At 41.5% G+C, this 14,695-nt stretch overlaps 1 protein-coding gene and 1 long non-coding RNA gene across 6 annotated transcripts in view; one reads left to right on the top strand and one right to left on the bottom strand.

The window, feature by feature from the left end:
• Positions 1–610: 610 nt before the first annotated feature.
• Positions 611–14,695, bottom strand: part of LOC147582008 (uncharacterized) — a 32,744-nt gene continuing 18,659 nt past the window's right edge. Inside the window, exon 3 of the long non-coding RNA XR_015250477.1 lies at positions 611–885. This is a non-coding gene — a long non-coding RNA (uncharacterized LOC147582008). The remainder of the gene's footprint in view (positions 886–14,695) is intronic.
• The window catches only part of FRYL (FRY like transcription coactivator), a 272,920-nt gene continuing 270,034 nt past the window's right edge, over positions 11,810–14,695 (top strand). For 4 of the 5 annotated variants that reach the window (XM_086705110.1, XM_086705108.1, XM_086705107.1 and 1 more), the window contains exon 1: positions 11,810–11,948. Coding sequence is in view for 1 of the 5 variants with exons in the window: in XM_086705105.1 (XP_086561231.1) it covers positions 12,736–12,857 (122 nt within the window). In the remaining 4 variants the exon portion in view is untranslated. Of the gene's footprint in view, positions 11,949–11,977; positions 12,858–14,695 lie in introns of those variants that run through there. The other variant, XM_086705105.1, reaches the window with a different exon arrangement.

The raw sequence follows: 14,695 nt of genomic DNA on the forward strand, positions 1-14,695 counted from the left end.
GAAAATTACCAGGCTGACATCGTACAGGCTAAAAATGTTCACATAGCAGGACTTCCATAAATAGACCTAAAATACTAAATTGTGTTGAGTGGGATTTCACAACAGTGATCAGATAGCTACATATGGTTTGTAAAACTTTTCTTATGGAGAAAGTGACCTGCTAAAATTCCAGGATATAGAAGGTGGAGGGTTTTCTTTATCACAGACAAAGATACCGCCTGAGTGAAAGAGCCTAATTCTCTAAAAGTAAGATGTCTCTTTGAAGGATAATTTAAAATAGTTGTTGTGACTTTTTTCTATGTTAAGGGTTTAGTCTAATGAAAGAGGATTTAATTTTTTCAGTTGGTTTGTAAAAATATTTACTATGTTGGTACTTTTATTATATGTGGGAGTTAATATCTGATGCGTGACTTCCTGAAGAAATGACATTTCTATTGTTCTGTTACTTGAACTTGAGCCTGTGCTTCTCTGTGATCATATGACCAGGGTAGCTGCTATACTACTAATCTGCTTGTCATTTACATAATTAGTATATGTGATATATACATATATACCCGTCTCTATTTCAGTTTATCAATACACTGGAATTCAGGCCAAATTTACACTTGAAGAAAGGTAGTAAAACATTAAGGCTTTTATTTGGAGAGTTCAAACAAACCCCTCTCCCCACCACTGATCAATAAATGGCTAAATATCAAGATAATTGTAGCAAAGTCATTTTTGAATGTACCTGTACAATTGACTAAGTTCTTTATTTCATTTTGCTGTAGATGAACTCACAGGAACATGTATTCGTAAATCTTCATATTATTATTCGAATTGACTGGCGGGATCACTACACATACTGCATGTCTGTACGTGGCTTTTGCAGTATCTCAGGACAATCTGGAAATTAGGCAGACAACGCTAAAGTTAGAAGACAATCCTTGGAAAAGATAATGGGATAGGATGTGAGCCAAGGCTATGGTTCCACAGAGCCCACTTTTTCCGTATCTTTCCGTCTTTTCTTTTCTTCCTGAGTTTATATAATAGCTTCTTCGTTTCTTCCTTCCTTTCTTTCTCTCTCTCTTTCTTTCTTTTCTTTCTTTCTTTTTCTTTCTTTTTTCCCTTAAAAGAGCAGGTGGTGCTTCCAACAATAGCAAATGGTGATGTGTTCACCCAAACCTTTCTTTACCTTGAGAAAAGTAACTGACTTTAATTTGAATTAGATTTCAAGGCAGAGAAAAAGCCCAGGTTTATCTGTAATCCATAATGGGATCCAAAAGGCTACCTATTCGGTTTTCCTGAACTTTGTCACAAGGCAAAAAGCAGTGAAACTTCTCCCAAGAAAATGATGATGTAACTAGTAAGGATGGGCCCCTTTGGCTATAACCAAAAGAGATATCGTTCTTTGTCCTGCATGCTGGCAGAAAATTATGGCAACAACTTAAGAGAAAGTGATTATTGTCTCATCTGCTGGCATCAGAATTCTTCTTAGCGAGAATTTCAGACTGTCTTTGTTTTGAAAGAAAGCCTCAATAAGTGATTGAGATCCTGAGGTCTTGGGAAATCAGCTGGCGATAAAGCTTTAGAAAAGGAGTCAGACCTGCTTAGTTTGGGAATTTGCTCTACAGGAGGAGAGACATTCTTGGCTACTGAGAGAAGGTCAAGAAAAAGACACAAGAGGGGAAGAGGCATGTCAAGAGGGTGAGCAGGACCCAGGGATGATGGCAGAGGGTCATGAGAGAGCATTGGTGGTAGGTGGCTGAAAGGACTCTAAGGAACAGAGTATAATAAAATTCTGCTCTGAGCTGTTTGTGAGGCTATGCCTGATGGGGCTGCTCCATTCAACTCTCCACTCTCCTGTGAACATCCTCATGATGTTTCCATAGGTTTGCTGGTTTTCTTGATATTAAAAGAGTTCAGAAGGGAGTCTTCAGTGAGAAAGAATGAGCCTGGAAGCAAAGGTGAAAACAGAACCACCCAAATCCCATACCCTTGCCCCGGTAATTCACAAAAATCCTTGGGAAGGCCTTTGGATTTTACAACATGTACAGGATCATTTTCTAAATCTTAAGGGTCCAGGTATCTCTAGCTGACATCGAGGTTTTATAGGAGCGACTGTGTTTCCATAGTGTAGGCTTGCCAGATAAAATACAGGACACCCTGTTAGGTTTGAATTTTAGATATACAGGGGGGACTTTTTTAGTGTAAGTATGTCCCAAACATTATGTTGAGTATTTTTTTGCAGCAATGAGTATTTTCACATGGGCTTCCCACAGATACCCAAGATAGCTACCTTGTTGAATTTGGGCTTCATTCCCAATAAACAATATAATCTCTTGAAAAAGAGACTTGGGTCTGAGTCAAGGCTATGGTCCCACAGAACACAACTTCCTCATTTATTTCTGCCTCTCTCTCTTTTTTAAAAGTCTATTTGTTTATTTTGAGAGAGAGAGAGAGAGAGAGCACACACTTGAGCAGGGGAGAGGTGGAGAGACAGGAAGAGAGAGGATCACAAGCAGGTTCCAGGCTGCCAGTGCAGAGCCCAGTACAGGGCTTGATTCCACGAACCTCAAGATCATGGCCTGAGCCAAAATCAAGAGTCAGATGCTTAACCAACGGAGCCACCCAGGCGCCCCTCTTCCTCTCTTTTCCTTCTCACTCTTAAACTTTCTCCTGCAATTACTTCTCATAATTCTATAGAGACAACTGAGGGGGCACTAAGGGAAGGAATTGAGATATAGTCAGTCTCCTCTTCCCAAAAGGGAGGGTGGCAGTGCCTATATATGGAGTTGCTGTGAAATTTCAATGAATTAATACATGTAAAGTATTAAGAACAAGTGCCTGGCATGAGTGAAATAGTGGTATTTGGCTCGAGTGCCTCGAGTCCAGGGTCAAGAAGCCTCTGACTGCTGTAGTCACCACTGTTACCCTCCTCTAGTCTTTTCTCCATACTACAGCTAAGGATCTTTTAAAAATGCAAATCTGACCGTGTTGTGGTTTTTTATGACTTTGAATAAACACTAGGCCCTGATTGCTTTTGCTTTTACTTATTTCTCCAATTTAACTGCATGTCTCTTTTCCCTTCATTTTGTATTTTGTGGGCACAGGGCCTTTCTCAGTGCCATCAAGGTGGTGCACCTGCTGTGCCTTCTGCCTGAAAGATTTTTCTCCTCTCCACCCCCCACTTCCTCATGTCAGTGCATACTCATTTTTCAGTCCTTGTCAAAGAATACGTCCTTAGGGAAACCTTCCATGACCTCCTAGTCTAGATTATAACTCATGATTTAGACCATTCTGTACTCTTCCCTCATAGCCATTGATTACAGTTTCTAATTATATATATTTGTGTGATTATTATACCATAAGCTCTATGAGGACAGAGACCACATCCATCTTGTCAGCCCCTAGAGTCCTCAGACCTAGCATAGTGTGAGAAATAAGCCCACTGACCCAATCAAAGGAGGGACGCAGAGACTCGGAGCACAGTGAAGGGAGGCAAGAGCAGGTGTCTGATGGACAGGCACACTCGGGCAGTTACAGCAGACAATTTATCTCCTAGCGTGCAATTGCTTCACCTGATTCCTCATTGGCTGAGGACTACAGAGACTACAGACTTACCCGGAAGTAGCCTATGCCCATATAAGGCAAAAAGTACTCTGATTGGAATAAATGTACATTTCTTTAGGTGAGGCAGAGACCTTCAGTCCCTCCTTTGTTCTTTGATGCATGCTCATTGCAAAGCCCATGAAAATAAGTCTGCATGAAAATAAGCCCGCAAATCGGAGAGGGGAAGAAGAACCAGGAAGTGGAGTGTCCAAGGGTTTGGGACTCCATTATGGGGGGGGGGGTTCATATATATTTCCAATAGGTTGTAAACCTACTGTTAACTAGACAGCACAGCTTTTATTTGATATTTCTGAAAATGAATCATCTTCTTTACTTCTCACACATAGTACATGACACATCCTAGGTACTCAACCAAAAACAAAAACAAAAAAAAATTTTTTTTTGATGAATTAGAGTTATGTTAGACCAGGAGTCAGTACTATAGCCATAGGCAAATCTGACCCACTACCTCTGAGACCTGCAAGCTAAGAATGGTTTTTATATTTTAAATGATTGAAAAAAATCAAAAGAAGAATGATATAGCTTGACGCACGAAAATTAAATAAAATTCTACTTCCGTGTCCATGAATAAACTTTTATTGGAACATGGCCCTGCATGTTCATTCACGTATTCTCCATGGCCACTTTTGTGCTACAGCGACAGAGTAGTTGTGAAAGAGACCAGTTGGCCCACAAAACCAAAAATATTTAACTATCTGGCCCTTCACAGAAAAAATTTGCTGACCCTTGTGTTAAACAATAGTAATTTTGGACTCTGGGGCAGCTTGTGTTCAAAAGCACCTGCAGGTGGCTTTTCTCAATTGTTAACAGTTTGCTTCTGTTGCTGAAACAAATGATCTATTTATTTTGCTTAGTTGGTAGGATTAATTAAAGAGACTTTCCTTTGTCCTTTGTTTTTCTGTTTCTCGATCAACAGACAGAAGCCCCCAAAAGAGATCAGTCATCTGGCATACTCCTTTGCCGGTAGTATGATCATGTAACTGTCCTCTGTCGTCAAATTTCCCAGTTCTTTGGATAATTCATGAGTTCCTTTCCCAAATGAGATAATGAGTTGATAAGTGGTAGCAATGAATTTAAATAGAGTGCCTACATTTTCCCATCACCTTTCCTTCAACTCGCAAACTGGAAATGGACTAAAAAGTGTTTCCTGTCTTTTTTAAAAGGGACTATTTCCCTTACCAGTTACAAATTCATACTTACCAGAGCAACACTTTAAAATATGCATTACAGGTTTAAGACAATTTCAAAGTGATTTCACAAGAGTACTAACTAGATAACCATTTTAACGGGGACAGATGATGTGTTCATTCCTTTAAATTATTTAATTTAAAAATCTAATCTGTGGGACGCCTGGGTGGCTCAGTTACGTGTCCGATATTGGTTCAGGTCATGATCTCACAGTTTGTGAGTTCAAACCCCGCGTGGGGCTCTGTGCTGACAGTTCAGAGCCTGCAGGCTGCTTCAGATTCTGTGTCTCCCTCTCTCTCTGCCCTTACCCTGCTTACACTCTGTCTCTCTCTCTCTCCTTCAAAAATAAATAAACATTAAAACTATATAATCTGTAAAGTAACCACTATATAGTCTCTTGGCTGTGGAATTCAGACATTTTTACTGAGAAATGGACAAAGGGGATCGTACTGAATATAGGTGTTTTTCTTTATGTCATGCTTTTCACTTCTGAAAAGGTGTTAGTGAGTGGAAATATCAAGTTGAAAAATATTCTCAAAATTCCTTCAGAGTAATCCACTTATAAAGTCAGTATTTAATCCTTGATTTATCTCTTCTTTAAGTTCACATTTTCACACAATGGGTCTGTTTAGAGTGGAAGTCCCTTTGAAATGATGAAAAAAAAAAAAAAAGAAAAATGGCAAAATACTAACATATTACCAGTAAAATATTTTTGGCAAAGTTAAGATCTTATTGATAAAGGTATTCCAATTAATAAAATAATATTAAAATATAAAGCTCCTAAATTATCTAAAATAGGTACAGAATATGAAGACAAAATAAATATAATATCTTATTAATAAAAGATGAGTCCAAACACATTAATCATGTATTCCACTGAATAAGCAATTATCTGAAAAAAAAATCAATTACTTGACCCAGTTTAGAAGGTGATATTTCTAGACCTTTACCATACATAGCATTAGAAGATTTCTTCTATACGATGCTTAGCCATTATGAACTATCCCATCATAAAAAATTTGTATCTGATTGGGTTGCACTATTTAAAAAAGCACCTTTATATATAATTATGTATACTTGAGTATATATACATATATAAATACATTTGCATTAATATAACACAAACATTTCTCCATGTGCTTTAATATGGCTCATATTATCATTATCTAACTATGACAGGATAGGCATTATGATATTTATTGATGGTTATCAGGCACTTAACCTAAATTTTTGTAAGCTCAGAAACTATATGGATAAACATTTTTTTTAAAAAAGCACTTAAATTTCTATTGTTTGATTCATTGACAAACAAGGGGGGAACTTTCTAAGGATTAAACAATGATTTTTAAAAAGTGGTAAGCTTCCCAAAAGAATAGTAAGGGAACTCTATACGACATGGTAGATGAAGAAATAAATTCAAGTAGCATTTTGCAAGGGCTTTCATAAATAATAGTTTCTGTTAGGGCGCCTGGGTGGCTCGGTCGGTTGAGCGTCCGACTTCGGCTCAGGTCATGAATTCGCGGTCTGTGGGTTCGAGCCCCGCGTCGGGCTCTGTGCTGACAGCTCAGAGCCTGGAGCCTGCTTCAGATTCTGTGTCTCCCTCTTTCTCTGACCCTCCCCTGTTCATGCTCTCTCTCTGTCTCAAAAATAAATAAATGTTAAAAAAATAAAAAAAAAGTAGTTTCTCTAAAATATTCTGGCAGGAAGCTAGCAAGTCAGTCAGTGTGACCCTATGACATTTACTCACAGGTAGAGTGAAAATTAACAGAAAATCAAATAGTTTTTCCTCCTATGGACATCATGGGGGGAAAACCTTAAGAATATTTTAATTTCTAAACCATTCTTTAAAAATAGATGAAAAGAGGCATCAGATTGAGTAACTTAAAGTGCAGTGAGTATGTTAGTCTCAATTGGAGGTTTGTGCAAGTTCTTTATAATGTCTAATTTATTCAAAGAACGTTTATTTTGACCTTATGACCCTCCCAATTTTGGTTTTTAAAATATTTTTATTTTATTTTATTTTATTTTTTTTTTTTTTAACATTTACTTAGTTTTGAGACAGAGAGAGAGCATGAACAGGGGAGGGTCAGAGAAAGAGGGAGACACAGAATCTGAACAGGCTCCAGGCTCTGAGCTGTCAGCACAGAGCCCGACGCGTGGCTCGAACCCACGGACCACGAGATCATGACCTGAGCCGAAGTTGGACACTTAACCGACTGAGCCACCCAGGCGCCCCTAAAATATTTTTATTTTATGAAATAATGGGAAGAACAGATAGATGGTTTATTTATATTTATTTTTAAGCCTTTACTTTGCAGAATAAAAAACTTGTTAAGGCCATGTTAGTTACCAAAAATTCCTTGCAATTTTTACCAGTCCATGAAATAATGTCTGGGAACCAGTGATCTAGACTGATAAGACAGATTTACAATAAAATATTAAGTAATTAAAATATTCCTAGGGGTTCCTGGGTGGCTTAGCTGGTTGAGTGTCTGACTCTTGGTTTCAGCTCAGGTCATGATCTTGCAGTTCCTGAGTTCAAGCCCCAAGTCAGGCTCCGTGTTGCCAGTGCAGAGCATGCCTGAGATTCTATCTCCCTCTCTCTCTGCTCCTCTCCTGCTTGTACTTTCTCTCTCTCTCAAAATAAATAAATAAAACTTAAAAAAAATTATAAAAAATATTCCTAGAATAGTATTCTGGTTAATTAGATTTTCACATTGTAAGTTAACCTTTTTGTTTCGGCCTTACTCATTCAACTCAATTTGACATGGATTTATTAAAAGCCTTAGTTAGGCCAGGCATCAACCCAAGTGATGCTGATAAAAAGATGTATAAGCATGGCCTTTGATCTTGGAGAACAGATCAGATTAGTGCAAGAGACAGAAATAGAAATATTTAAAAAATATATTTATATATTTTGAGAGAGAGATTGTACATGCTCCTATGCCCTCAAGTCTGGGGTGGGGGGCGGGTGGGAGACAGGTTGAAAGAGAATCCCAAGCAAGCTCCAAGCTGTGAATGTGAAAACCGACCTGGGGCTCCAACCTACCATGAGATCATGACCTGAGCTGAAATCAAGAGTCGGTTGCTTAACCAACTGAAAGAAACATTTAAGTCCTGCTTTCAACTTGACACTTGGAATTGAGATGTACGTATGTGGTAGAGAAATAATCATGTCAGGAAAGGGGGTAAAATCTGAAAAGTCTTCACCAAGAAGGCAATGCTTCTGTTAGGTTTTGATGGATATCTGAGAATCCTCCAGGAGAGCGTGGAAGGGAAGGCTATTCTACACAAAGGGAACCACGTGCCCAAAGGCATTGAGGCTTGAAAGAACAGGATCATTGATATTGATAGAGGAGTCATTTCAAGTGTCAAAGGAAGGAGTGGCCAGAGAAGAATTCTGAGAGGTAGCCTGGAGTCGGATTATAAAGGGAGATGTCTGTTTTGCTGAGATGCTTGGACTATATTCAGTATGAGCCTAGAGAATCTTGGAAGGATTTTAAGCAGGAAAGAATTAGAAATCTAAAAATGTATTAGTATCTCCTTTCCGCCTCAATAGATAGAATATACTGAACAAAATTAAATCTTTCACTGATGATTGAAGGTTGTTCAGTGAAATTCTCAATGAATATCAGTTCTCATTTTACAAAGAAACATGCTGAAAGCATGAAAGATGGAGGACATGTGCCTCCTCTATAGGGTCTCTAGAGAGACCCAGGAAATATTTCTTGAAGTTTCTTTATAAAATCAACTTACCATGAATTTATTTTCTCTTAATTTGCTTCATTCTTGTTAATATTAATAAAGGGCTGGGGGAAGAGATTTTTGTCGACAGCTTCTAGGAATTGGATTTTTCTTCATTTTACTGCAGAAAATCACTGGTTAATAGATGGTATCCACAAAAGTGCTAAGTGAAGGGTAAAGTTGTGCCACTTTTGGGTAGATTTTGGAGATTCTGTCTCTGCACAGTGGAGATATATTCATTTTTTTAAATGTTTATTTATTTTGAGGGAGAGAGAGACAGAGTGCAAGCAGGGGAGGGGTAGAGAGAGAGGGAGACACCGAATCCAAAGCAGCCAGGCTCTGAGCTGTCAGCACAGAGCCCCTTGTGGGGCTTGAACTCAAGAACTGCGAGATCATGACCTGAGCCGAAGTTGGAAGCTTACCCGACTGAGCCACCCAAGTGCCGGGAGATATATTCATTTTTCCCTCTATTCTTTACTTAACACCTAATAGTTACTGTATAAGTGTACAGTGAACTGAAAAGAATTTACAATATAAATGATAACAATTTTCCTAAGGCAAACTAATTATTGGTATTTCACTAGTAGTTCTTTGACGTGGTTTACTTTTGTGTATGAGCAGGGAGAATAAATCATCATAATGTATTTCACCCTCTAAAAGAGTTTTAAAAAGATCTCTATACAAGGTTGTTAAAAAGCTTTAGTCATATTGGCACATTGGTAGAATATTTTATTTTTTATTTTTAAAAGTAATCTCTACACCCAGTGTGGGGCTCAAACTCACAACCCCCAAGATAAAGAGTTGCATGCTCTACTGACCGAGTGAGCCAGCTAGGCACCTCTGGGAATCTTTCTCTTTAAAGAATGGGGATCTAGCTTAAGGATGAGAAATAAAGGCATGGGATAAAGTCCCTCTGAAGGGGAAAGTGCACATTGTAAATTTCTCCAGGAGATAAAGTCTGTCTGAAGGGGAAAGTACAAATAGTAAATTTCTTCAGGGACTGGTTTAGTAACACTGAACGAATGACCTGCATATTGGAAACTCTCGGTTTGCAGATTTTCTAAATTTTTCCTTGATGTGAAATATTAATGGTGCTATTAGGAGTAGGAGTTTCGATGTGTGAGCTAAAAAGTGATAAACAATCTTATTGTGGGCAAGTGTGAAATAATAATAATAATAATAGAAAATAGAAAAAATAATATAAATTATGTTTGTCACGTGATGATCTCAGCATGGTTGGTTAAGTGTAGGGAATAGAATTTAGAGGTTACTACAGATGGGCTTCTGGAATTATGAGCTCAAATGCCAGTGTAATAGAACAATCTGGACATCATAAAACAGATGTTTTACAAAGAACTTGAAAATATCACCTAGATCTTGAACAAAATCTACTACTGTGTACACATCTGATATACTAGATGTTTTTATTTCCAGAAGATCATACTAGATATTAGAGTATAGAATATTCTTAGTCTACTTATATTCTAATAGAATATCAGAACCCAGAAGCAATCTCAAAACTTGACAGTAGTAAATCAAGAGAAAACTGGTATTACTTTACCTTGACTACGGTAAAACAAACAAACAAACAAACAAACAAACAAACAAACAAAAAACCCTAACCACCAAAAACCAAAACGGAATAGGCTGAAAACAGGGATTTAGTTATAGACACTTAAGAAGAGATTTATAGAAGCATCTATGAAGGCCATATAAATACAACCCAGATATTTCCTTGTCTCTTGCCCCTACTAGAAACACCTAAATTACCTAAGGCGTTTTCCCTTTTCTGACTGTCCGATATTTATGGGTATGTAAGATTTTTGAGCTGAACTCACATTAAAGTCCTTTGGACCACCAATGTTTATTTCCCCCTTTCTGGCACTAAACTCCCTTTCCAGGGTACTGCTGAGTGCTGCCATTTTCTAGGCACCACTGGGCTACCACTGTAAATGCACTAAATAAATATCCTGAGGTCCAAAGGCTCTCAAAGTTCATTGGCAAAGAGGCCAGGACCCTTAACCGTTTCCCCCTCACATTCTTAGATGGGTACCAAAGCACTAACTGTACCCAGTTTTAGTAGTTACAACTCTTTCGGTTCTTACAGCTCTGGTGGGAAACTGGGGACATCATAACCCCCTAGGCTGTCGTAGAATTTCTCCTCTCCTGGGTGAGGTCTTGCTGCAGGGTCTACCTTCCGGTGCCAGACTCCTTATCCCTCAAGGAATAGCCTTCTGGCGCCCGCTTTGGTCAACCTGGGCTCTCCCTGTGTTAGTTCTAGCAAGGGCGGGGGCGGGGGAAGGGGGGCGCGGACGCCTTCAACTTTTGAAGCTGGCGGGAGAGGAACAATCTCTGGTGTAGTCTTTTCAGAAGAGCACCTTCGCTTTCGTGGCAAACGCCGAGACAACACAGAGGACGTGAATGAAGCGGAACTTTTAATGCAAGTGATTTAGTTTGTTTAAATGAACGATTGTGAGATAACGACACCTCCAGGTTTGCAGATATCTTTACGAAAGCTCTTCGGGGTAGCGAAATGCCAGTAGAATCGACGGTGAAAGTAGAGTGGGCAGTGAATGAAAACTTGAGTGAAGCTCCGGAGGAGTTAGTACCAGAAGTTCAGGTATTCTAACTCATTCTCACCACTCCATTCACTAGACCACAGGACTCTGAGGATCAGCAGGATCCCAGCTCAGGATAGATTACTCGAGAAGATTTTGAATGTTTCTCGTCTCCCTTTCTCGCTTTCCCCAATACAGGCTGTGAGTCTGTCCACGACCCCTACCACCATTTAAAGGGAAAGGCGCTTAGAAGGCAAACTAGGGAGGACTTTGCGGCTGTATTTCTCAAACCCGTAAAGAGAGAGCGAGAATGGGCAAGGGGCGTGCAGACTAACTCCTTCCTTGCCCAATCAGGTGCACAGGAAGATGTCCTTTTACCAATAAAAATAAAGTTCGCTTTCCGGAGGCGGGAGGGTGAGCCTTGACTGCCAGTTCTCCAAAGCAACGATCGAGTAGAAGACAGAGAGTGATTAGACGTAGGACCAACCCGGGAAAAGGGGCGGAGTGGGGGCGGGAGCCACTCTGAGCGGCGGCTGGGCTGGCCAGTGGAGTGCGAGGATTGCTGTTCCTGTTGTAGTGTTTCTCGCCAATCAGGGAGGCGAGGGAGTAGGCGGGGCGGGGAAGGGGTGGGAAGAGCTCGCAGCACCGCCGGGCGTCCGTCGGGCTCAGGGGGAGAGAGAGAGAAATCCGGTTAAAATCAGAGTCGGAGGTTTAACCACAGATCGGTTCCGATCGGATTATTCCTTAAAGGGGACGCGCCATTGTCAAGAGAACGGAGCCCGGGGCCCGAGGGCGGGGACCGGCGGCGCCCGAGGAGCGAGGCAGCTGCACTTGGACTGGGGACGGGTAGGTGTCGCCTGGGGAAAGACGCTTCATTTCACTTTCTCTTCCAGCCCCAGGGGCAGGCGCCGGGATGCCCACCGCCCGGCGGCCGCAGCCCTGGCAGGAGACGAGGTCGCCGGCCCTCGCCCGGCTGCCCTTCCTGATGAGAGCCGAGGGGGAGGCGGGCCAGGATGGCTGGCAGGCTGCGGCGCCCGGGCAAAGACTCGTAACGGACGGTAAACGGCGGCGCAGCCCCCGCCTCAACCGAAAACCCGCCGGAGCGGCAGCGGGTCCTCGGGGAGCGCCGCGCGCCTGGCTCCCGTCGCGCGCGCCGCTTCCTCGAGCGCCCCCTGCCCCTGGCGCGCCCGCCTCCCCTCGCGCGCCCCCTGCCCCTCGCGCGCCCGCCTTCCCTCTCGCGCCCCGTTTCCCTCGCGCGGCCGGCTCCCCTTCGCGCGCGCGGCTCTCCTCGCGCGCGCCGCCGGCTCGCCGACTCGCGGGAGCCGCCCCGCGGGGAGGAAGGCGGCTGCGGCCAGGCGGAGGGAGGCCGGCAGCCACGGCTTCGCCGCCCCGGCCGTAAAGGGAGGGCTGAGGAGCAAACTTGGCGCGGCAGCTGGCGGCCCCGGGCGGGAAGAGGCGCTGCGGACCCTTGGAGCGCGCGGAGTCGCCCGCCCGGCCCAGCATTGTCCCTCTTTTCCTCTGCTCTCGTTTCTCCGCCCACTGCTCGCGGTCGCACCCCCAGACCCGCAGCCTGCCGGAGCCGGAGTCGGCCCCACGGACGCCGCAGCCCCGGCTCGCGCGCCGCCCGGGCCTGATGAGCTTCTCTGCTGCTCTCGGTGTCCGCACCCGCGCGGGCTGCCTGGGCGCTGAGCTCTTCCTTGCAACTTTTCTTTGGCGGGGGATGGAAGTTGTGCCTTCCGGGCAGCAGGTTCTTTGGTCAGCGACTCTATTCTCCTTTCTGGAGAGGATGATTTCTAGGGCGAGATGGTTCTTGATTGCCGTCGGTTTTTCCTCCTATCCCAGTTTCGTTCCCCGGCACCGAAAATCACTTCTCTCGGACTGGCAGTTATACGGGAGCATTAACCTCTCTCAGGCCAAGATGATAGGGAAAAAAAGGGACTATGTTGATGAGGGGTAACAGGTCTACGTAGAACTGAATTTGCCTTAACCTTTGAACTGAGGAAAGTTACCTCGATTTACTGGCGGAGGTTCTTTTGGAAGGGGGGAAGAACAACCCACGTAACAAAACCAACCATTAGGTTGCTGGGGTCTATAAGATTAGGAAAAAAAAATACTTTTGTAAAGAAATGAAGTTGGTTTTGTAGTGTTCTGACTAGCAGGTATCAACCATACAGTTAATTTCTTCTACAGAACTCCTATGCCTTATAATTAGTAACAGCAACTTTTACTATTGATAAAACAAGTATGAGATTTTTTTTTCCATCCTGAGCATTATTGCTGTGCTATACTTGTCAATACTTGCTAAAGAAATCATTTAGAAACAGCACATCCCTTGTTAGAGACCTTATTTAGAAAAGAAATGTTTTCATACGCATTCATTTTTGACAGTTTCTTCTTGAGCAATACTTTTGTAGAGAACTTGCATGTGCAAGTTACAAGCCTATAAACAAAGTAGCAGTGGGTGTGTTATTCTGTAGTCTTTTTTTTTCTTTTCTTTTCTTTTTTTTTTTTTTTTTTTTGCTACTCTATCAAAAATAGCATTCCATCCCGTCTTTTCTTCCATTCTGAGTTATTTTGTAAAAATTGCTTCTCTGGAAGAGTGAATTTTGTTGGAACGCCTGGCCCAGTGATTTTTTTTTTTTTTTAATGCAGTGCTAACAACTTCCCAAAGTGTTCCTTGATGAACTCACTGTCTAGTAACTTTCTGACTGGTGTGGAGCATTATTTCACAGTCTTGGCAATAACAAGAAAGGAGAAATTATACTCGGGAAACTGAAAGCCAATTTCAGATAATAATATTTGAGAAGTACTTTATTCTTCCCACAGAATTTAGGAAGTGCAGACACACACAAAAAAACATGTTCTTTTGTAGTAATCTTGATAGTATCTAGCATTGTTACACCTATATTCTTCTCCTCCCTCCCCTTTGATCCTCTTCTGTGATAATGATGTCAAGCTTGCAGCCATAGTCTTCCTTTCCATCTCATAATGTAGTAAGTAGAAGATTAAAACAAGTTTCCAAATTTCTTAGTTTACTTCCAGTTTAAACAATAGAGGAGAGAATCTGAACTTTCAGAAAGAATTATCTTTGAAATACCTAGGCTATGCTTCTTGGAAAACATTTTTCCTGTGTGCTTTTTGTATTGTTTTAAACACATTGTCTTCCATATACACAGTGCCAAGATATTTCTTGAGTTTGTGAACTGTCCCTTGAGATCCTTGGGAACTAGGACTGTCCTTCATTTCTGTGCAAATTCACTGTGTCACAATAAATGTGTTGTCTTAGGACTTTGTGACAAAGAGATAATGTTCTGTAAAGGCTGCTTCAGAGAGTTAATTTTTTTTTTTTTTTTAATAAGCACCTTTGTGAACAAGTTATACCAAAGCACAGCAATTAGTTCAGTGTCTAGGGGAAGCATCTAGGATGCTTTTGGTTCTTTGTACAAAAAATGTGATTTAATTGTTTACAATACCTGTTCCACAGACGTCTTTTGTGATAGTGATAGCTAATTGTCACAATTATTAGAACTAGGTTTAACTTGTCAGTGATATCTGTTGAGTATCCATTTATTTAAGGAATATTATGGAAAGAT

This window comes from Puma concolor, chromosome B1, assembly GCF_028749965.1.
Source record: "Puma concolor isolate L17-30 chromosome B1, mPumCon1.1.hap2, whole genome shotgun sequence".
Classification (NCBI taxonomy): Eukaryota; Metazoa; Chordata; class Mammalia; order Carnivora; family Felidae; genus Puma; species Puma concolor.